This window comes from Gracilinanus agilis, chromosome 1 (assembly GCF_016433145.1).
Source record: "Gracilinanus agilis isolate LMUSP501 chromosome 1, AgileGrace, whole genome shotgun sequence".
NCBI lineage: Eukaryota > Metazoa > Chordata > Mammalia > Didelphimorphia > Didelphidae > Gracilinanus > Gracilinanus agilis.
The window spans coordinates 799956380-799965136 of NC_058130.1; the positions used below are offsets into that span (position 1 = coordinate 799956380).

The window sequence follows — 8757 nt, forward strand, 5'->3', positions numbered from 1 at the left end:
TAATCTTCCCAGAAAATAATTTCTCTATACCTTGTCTTAGGTTGTAGGTAAGGTTGAATTAGCTAAGACATAGCATTAAAGGTAATTTTTTTTTATTTTGGAGGGTTGCAAGACCCAGAATAAATAGAATTAGCTAGAAGAAGAATAGTGTAGACCAGTGATGGACAAACTTTTTAAAGAGAGGGGCCATAGGAAAGGAAAAAATCTTTAGGTGGGCCAATATAATGTATTAAAAATACTAAACCTGTATTCTTTTGTATTCATCAGATTAGAAATAATGTCCTGAGGGCTATATAGAACATTTCAGGGAGCCACATCTGGCCCACAGGCTGTAGTTTGCCCATAAGTGGTATAGATTATTAGAAATAAAATTTATACAGAATTATTAGGATAAAATTCTGCCCAAATAGAAAACCAGCATATGGTAAATAGCTTTGCAAATAGCCATCTTGTACAAACTGTAGCAAGATGGGGGTTCAGATTTTAGAATTCCCAAAGTTGGCATGACAGTGGAGTACCCCTATAAATAGGAAGTCACCCCAATGCAAGCAAACTCAGTATAGCCTTAGATGGGTGTAAAGGGTGGAAGGGGAAAGCTCTCAACCCAGAAGCTTCACCAAAGACTTGTGTTAGCTGATCCACATTAGGGTCCAGCTACTTCTACTACTATCATAATCTGCAACCAGCAGTTTATTTCTCATCATTAGCAACAATAATTATCAGCAGTATCATCAACAACTTCATCACAGAAGAACAACAGTTATATCAAGTTAAAGTTTAGCTAGCTTTGACATCCAACAGCTGAACAAAGCTGTTGCTGTAAACCAGCCTGAGTGGCAGAATTCTGGCAGAGGCTTTTCCTGAAGGGGAACAGCCTGATCTTCTCTCAAATTAGATATTAGCCTTAATTTTCCTTGGAAACCTCTATCCTTTCCCATCTTTCCTTAATCCCCATACCATCAAGATATTACTGTATCAGTTAATAAAATTAGTTACCTGTTATTTGATATCAGCTTACTGCCCTGATTCATCATCTTCAAGAAGAATCTCCCACTGTCCAGTCTGACAGTTGAGAGTAAGCCCCTGGTCTGTGAGTAGTTCCATAGGCTATTAAATAGCTTTAGCCTGCATCCAATTCCTAATCAATTCGAGACATCAATACGATAAGCAGTCAGATCTGCATAGCTTATATCATCTGAAAGATACTGGATTGTAAATCATCGAGGAAGTAGTGGCTTTGGCCTAGTTTCAGTTAGGAATCCTTCTGAGTGCCTGCCTACTGAGAAAGGTTAATTCTACTGACTCTCCCCCAGCGAAAACACTGTCCAGCTGCTGACACAGACTGCGGCCTGAGAAAATTATCCCTTCAACAATACCAAAAACATAAATCCAACAAAGGCATATGAATACAAATCATTTGAACCGTTATTTGTATTTATAGAATCATGACTCAATAACATATAACCCAAATTGGGAAACAGTTGAAATATACAATAAGGAATGACAGTAAACAATTATAAATAAACATAAAAATTGTGTTCACCATATCTCCTATCATGATGTTGTAGTGTTGTACAAATGTGTAATATAATATAGGATAGATATTATTAGTAGCCACTTTGGTAGATTACCAACAAAAAAATTCACTTAAAACATGTGCTTTCCAATCCTTTAAATGAGTTTTAAATTCAACCTTTAAATTTAAAAAAGCCCCCAGTGACAATCACCCTTAGAATGGTCACTTCAGCACTTTAGACAGCTACCTCCTGATTGCTAAGTATTATAGGTAATTTATAGATAGGGCTTATTATAATGAAAGCAGACAGCCAAAGCTAAAATCTGGCTGAGGCTGTGAACATTCTAAACTCATGATGGTCAGAGAGGTTTGTCCCCAGGGACTGGAGAGTTGGCATTTTTGCCTAGGAGAGTGTTGGTAGAGGTGGAATCTGGTGAACTAAGCCTGTGGACTATTTTTGTGATCTCAATAGAGTAGTTTGAGCTTCAATCAAGAACTAGATAGTGTTAGGATTCTTTCCTATTGTTGGTGGACAGCAAACAGGAAGTCCTATACTCCCTAACCCTCTTTGGATTAACTTGCTGTGTCTGAAGAGTTCCTGTGTCCTAATTACATCTGGATATCATTATGGATATGATTTGTGAGATTCCCAAATTCCCTTTCCCTCTGCAGGCCTGTCAGTGTTAGAGTAGTGTAGCCAATCCTAAGCCAACATTCCTTTGGCAGTTGGTAAGAGACTAGATTTTAGCTAACCCTCTCCCCTCCTCCCTGTCCTTTTTGAAACATTAAACAAACCTTTTATAAAGCCTTCCTGGTAGTCTCCTTACCATCAAGAACCCACTGAGTCTACCTGGCTGTATTTATTTACAGGTACCGTTTATTTCCCTAGCTAAGTTACATTGTGTTACCTCTCCCTAAGCAGCTGTGTAGCTGTACTAGTGTTTCCTCTTTCATTTCCTACCTATTTTCCCATTCCCCCGAGTTACTGTTAGTTTGTTATTACCCATTTTGTCAATTGGAACATTTTCTTTTTTCATAAGCAAAATGAAACTTTGCAGTAAGTTGCTCCCTGACAGCCTGATAAAATTTTTTTTTGCCAGCAGCTCTCAACTGTCAGTTTCCCACTGAACTGTTACCCTTACCCAAATCTTATCTAGATTAGACCTACTTGGTTTGCCGAATTAAATCATAGGTGAATAAATAAAAGTTTGTAGATGGAATAGAGGTTTAGTCCTTTAAGCCAGTTAATCAGAAGTTCTTGATATTTGGGAAGGAATCAAGAGAGAAACTGTAAGGCTAACTTTATTTGGTAAAACAGGGTTTATTACTAAATTGGGATAGGTAAGGAAGGGTGTGGGATGAACAAACTAAGATTAATAGATCCCTCCCAAAAGAGTCCAACAGGAATTAAACAGATGGCTCTACACTTCTCTACCTCACGCTCCCAGTCTGACTAGCTATATCCTACCAGAATCCCTGCTTTAATAATACTAAGAGCAGGGGAAGCTGGAAGATATAAAGGTCCTCTGAGTCAGCAAGGGGAGATCTCACAATCTTTGTCCTCTAGGTCAGGTAGGAATTCAGTTTAAACACAGCAGGTATAAATTCAACAGGAAGGGGAGTAAGAATCTTGCTAACACAGTCCACCTGTGTAGCTCACCAAACTCAACCACTTCTTGGTAGGTGACAGTAATAAATCCAAACAGACAGGTGTTTCAGAAAAAAAGTCTAGCACCTCCAGAGACTCAGTCCAGCATCAACTGTCCTAAGAGAGTCAGTGTCTCTAAGTTCTGGAATTCTCCCTCTGCCTCTGCTTTGGCCCTTCCTGCTTCCTTTCTCATTTCCTTATCACATTACCCACCGCTCATCTAGTACACTGGGTTCTGAGCCTGAACACAGGACAACTTTGAGACCCAGGGACCCCTCCTAGTCAACAGCAGAGCATCCCATGCCCAACCCTTGAAGTCACAGGCTCTGTCACTGGCCTGCAGTGAGGTCTCCAAGTCCATGATGTTTACCCATTGTAATGGTGAAAAGTGTGTGTGGGGGGTTTGAATATATTAAAGAATGGTCGCCGGGGAAAAATCCCCAATTAAGGAATAACTTCAAGTCAAAATTGACTTTTATGGAAATTTATTTATAATTGAGAAGAGGAAGAATAAGGAAATAATCTAACACAATAGGTAAATTGCTCCGATTCCCTAGTTAATCCAGGTAGATCTAATTAACCCTCAGCAGAGAGAAATCCAGCCTTGATCCCAAGGCCAGAGACTCAGAGGGCCAGAGGCCCATAGGTCCAGAGGGTCTCTAGAAGGTCTCCAGAAGACCTTCTCCAGAAGATCTCCTTGACTCACTCAACTCCCTCTTTTTAAGGGGTCACTTATGTGTCACTTGCTATGCCTTCCTTCTAGTTTGCATGTCCAATCACAACACACATTTCTCTTAGGACTGTCTAGGGGCCAGTTAGTTGATTCTGATTTGTCACCAAATCTAGCACACGAGTTACAGACTTTCCAAAACTGTGTTTTCACCTTTGGTGATTAAATCTAAAGATGGGCAGTGTAGATTTAATCTAATTATCACACCACTGAAGCCAGTGGTGAAGTCCCTAGACCCAGGGCAAAGTAGCTCACAGGCCTCCAAGCTCTTCACTCCATCAGCAAGATGATACAGGAGATAGAATTAGCAGCTTCCAGAGGACTCAACCTACAGGCCATCATACCAATGTAGAAAAGTGAACAGAAACACAGAAATAGATCTGAGGGAAAAACTGAAGTTTAAGAGTGTCCCTCTACCCTGAAAACATAGTATACATTTAAAATATAAGCAAGAAAAAATTTAAAGCTGCAAAAATGTGCAAACAGTAAAAGAAAAACCTAAACATTAAAAATATTTAAGGGAACCAAGAAGAGTAAGGTGCAGACTCGATAAGAGACAATGAGACCAAAGCAATCACACATAAAACAATAAAGAAAAATGGAAATTGATCTCAGGTACTAAAAGAGCTCAAAAATGATTTAAAAAATCAAATGAGAGAGGTGGAAGAAAAATGGGGAAGAGAAATGAAAGTAATGCAGAAACAAAATAACTGCTTGAAGAGTAGAATTGATCAAATGGAAAAAGAGGAACTCAAAAAAGAAAGAGTTCCATGACTAGCAGAATAAACCAAAAGGAAAATATGGTTCAAAAGTTGATGGACCATGTAGACTTGAAACTACCACACCAATGCAACTATCAACAATTTGGAAATAGGTCTTGATCAGTGACACATGATAAAACCAGTGGAAATGTGTGTCCGCATGGGTGGGGGGGGCGGGGGGGGTGAAGGGGAAAGTAGGAGCATGAATCTTGTAACCATGTTAAAAACGAATATTAATAAATGTTTAAAAAAAGTTGATGGAACAAAATCAGTCCTTAAAATTGGAGTTGGGGAAATAGAAGCTGATGACTTCATGAGACATTAAGAAATAACCAAGCAAGATTTAAAAAAAGAAAATATGAACTAATTTATTGAAAAAAACAATTGTCATGGAAAACTGATCCAGGTGACACAATCTAAGAATTATTGGACTACATGAAAGTAGTGATAAGAAAGCCTAGATATGATTTTCCAATTGTCAAACTACCATGATATTCTTGAACAGAGGAATAAAATAGAAATTGAAAAAAATCCACTGATCTTCTCCTGTAATAAATCCTTAAGTGACAATTCCCAGGAATTTTATGGTCAAATTCAAAAGCTCAAGTGGAGTAGAAAATATTGCAAGCAGCCATAAAGAAACAACTGAAATATCATGGAGGTCAAGTTAGAATTAGAGGATCTAGCAGCTTCTACACTGAAGCATCACAAGGCTTGGAATTCTGGATTGATATTCTAGAAGGCAATGGAACTGGTTTTATAGCCAAGAATCATCTACCCATCAGAATTGACTGTATTCTTTCATGGGGAAAAATGGTCACATAATAAAATATACAATTTCCAAGCATTCATGATGAAGAGAATATTGCTTGCATTCATAAGGGTTTTCAGGTTGAATTTTCCAGATTGAATTGTCTGATGTATAGAAAGATTAGAGTTCCAAATGAATGACTTTCAACATTTCATCCATTAATATTTCTCACCAGTGTTGATTGTCTGCTGTTGAGCAAGTTTGGAGCTCTCCCTTGTCTAAATGTAATTATCTTCCTTTTTACATTTTAAGATAATGAATCAGGGACTTGGATTTCCACTCCCTTTAAATTTAATTAATCACAGGCCTGGAGTTTCTTTTACCATTGAGATTTGTAAGGATAGACACACCCTTTGAGAAAAGAAGTTGAAACTAAAAAGACAATAAATTGGTCTCACAGGTACTGCCTCCCTGAGTGGTGCCAGGCAAGTTAAAGAACTATGACTGTTTCCAGAAAAGTGACATGGAGAAAAGGGATGATAAAAGCAAGACAGAAGTCTGAAGAACATGAAATTCATTCTGGGTTGGTGACTCAGGCTGAAGACTCATGGACTTCTATCCCAAAATTTGAACCTGGAGGCTGAGATTGTCCCTCTCTTCTGGCTGGAGATTGAAACTTTGTCAGGGAGCAAGTTGGATTCCATTGGATAGACACTTAAGGTGGTAGGTGAGAAAACTCCTCATCTCTTTCACATATTTCCCTCTCTACAATCTCTACATTGCTATAATAAAGCTATTAACAGGCAGCCAATGTAATATTTGTTATAAATGGTACCATGGAACACTACTTTTAATTATTACATTCTGAAATCTTCTCTACATTGCTTGCATTAAGGTATCTCCCCAGTGTGGATTCTCTAATATGTTGCAAGACTGGAGCTCTCCCTGAATGTCTTTCAAAATTGTTTGCACTCATAAGGTTTCTCCCCAGTGTGGATTCTCTGATGTACAGTAAGACTTGACCTTGCTCTGAATGTCTTTCCACATTGGTTGCATTCATAAGGTTTCTCCCCAGTGTGGATTCTCTGATGTTCAGTAAGGTTGGAGTTCACCCTGAATGTCTTTCCACATTGCTTACATTTATAAGGTTTCTCCCCAGTGTGGATTCTCTGATGTACAGTAAGACTGGACCTTGTGCTCAATTCCTTTCCACATTGCTTGCATTCATAAGGTTTCTCCCCAGTGTGGATTCTCTGATGCTCAGTAAGGTTGGAGTTCTCCCTGAATGTCTTTCCACACTGCTGGCATTCATAAGGTTTCTCCCCAGTGTGGATTCTCCGATGTTTTGGAAGCTGGCAGCTCTGCCTGAATGTCTTTCCACATTGGTTGCATTTGTAAGGTTTCTCCCCAGTGTGGATTCTCTGATGCACAGCAAGACTGGAGCTTTCTGTGAATGTCTTTCCACATTGTTTGCATTGATAAAGTTTCTCCCCTGTGTGGATCCTCTGATGTTTTGCAAACTGGGACCTCAACCTGAATGTCTTTCCACATTGCTTGCATTCATAAGGTTTCTCCCCAGTGTGGATTCTCTGATGTATAGCAAGACAGCCTCTCTCCCTGAATGTCTTTCCACATTGGTTACATTCATAAGGTTTCTCCCCAGTGTGGATTCTCTGATGTGCAGCAAGATGGGACCTCTTCTTGAATGTGTTTCCACATTGGTTGCATTCATAAGGTTTCTCCCCAGTGTGGATTCTCTGATGTATAGCAAGATAGCCTCTCTCCCTGAATGTCTTTCCACATTGGTTGCATTCATAAGGTTTCTCCCTGCTGTGGACTTTCTGATGTACAACAACATGGTAACTCACCCTAAATGTCTTTCCACATTGCTTGCATTCATAAGGTTTCTCCCCAGTGTGGATTCTCTGATGTACAGCAAGATAGCCGCTCTCCCTGAATGTCTTTCCACATTGCTTACATTCATAAGGTTTCTCCCCAGTGTGGATTCTCTGGTGCACAGTAAGACTGGACCTTGCCCTGAAAGTCTTTCCACATTGCTTACATTCATAAGGTTTCTCCCCAGTGTGGATTTTCTGATGTTTTGCAAAACTGGAGCTCCAACCGAATGTCTTTCCACATTGCTTGCATTCATAAGGTTTCTCCCCAGTGTGGATTCTCTGATGGACAGCAAGATAGCCGCTCTCCCTGAATGTTTTTCCACATTGCTTGCATTCATAACGTTGCTTCCCAGTATGTATTCTCTGATGTTTTGCAAACTGGGAGCTCCACCTGAATGTCTTTCCACATTGCTTGCATTCATAAGGTTTCTCCCCAGTGTGCATTCTCTGATGTACAGCACAATGGGAACTCCGAGAGAATGTCTTTCCACATTGCTTGCATTCATAAGGTTTCTCCCCAGTGTGCATTCTCTGATGGACAGCAAACCTGGCCCTGTGCATAAAAGTCTTTCCAAACAAATTACATTCACTAGATTTTGGCTCAGTGTACATTCTTAGATGTTCAACAAGCAATGAATGTTGAGATTCAATACAGAATTCTTGGAAAGCTAAGTTATCCTGACCATCACTCAGGAGTCTTTGTTGATCCATTTTTTCTACAGAAACGCTCACCTCTGTTGGTGTTGAGTTCATTTCATGTCTGATTTCTCCTTCTAAAAGAATCAAACAATAAAACAAAAACACAGATTGTTACATATACACATATATAACTATCTCCTTTCCTCCACTGTAAGAACGTAAACTGCTTTATATCCACTTGGCCAGGTAAGAAAAGTCTTCTAAATTAAATGGACACAATTCATGCTTAGAAAATGTCATTACCTTAAATCTGAATAACAATTTAATTAACAAAGAGTATCATATATGATCCCATTGGATCTTCAAAAGAAACCTGTGATTTTGGCAAGGTTGGCATTATTATATTCCTAACTCAGACCATGACCTCAAAATGGATGGCTGAGTGACTTGACCCGAATCCTGGCAGCTGAGACTAAACCTTGTGCCTGGGCAGGCCCTGTCTTTCGTACTAGACAATTCACTTTCAATCTTTCCTTTTTGCTTTTATTTTCATTGCCTATCTTCAGAGGTACAATACCACTTGGTGCATTAATGCAACATTCTTATTATTTCAAAATCTATCTTATCTGTAAGCATTGTGTAATATGTGGTGATTTCTTTCAAAAGTATTTTTTTCTTTTATCTGAGATCAAATGAAGAAAATCAGCTCTCTTTTTTTTGTATTTACCCAAGTCATAAAAGAGATGCCTCTTTTCAGGAAAATAAAATCCTTCTACTAAATAAAATTTAAGCAAAGAAATACCATTTCCCATTT

General features: G+C 38.9%; 1 protein-coding gene across 1 annotated transcript; it reads right to left on the reverse strand.

Moving 5' to 3' along the window:
• Window positions 1-5784: 5784 nt before the first annotated feature.
• Window positions 5785-7721, reverse strand: LOC123232508 (zinc finger protein 420-like; the record flags this gene model as incomplete). Its single annotated transcript, XM_044658958.1, has 1 exon — window positions 5785-7721. A coding segment is annotated over one exon (1359 nt), but the record flags the coding sequence as incomplete, so codon positions are not given.
• Window positions 7722-8757: the final 1036 nt, after the last annotated feature.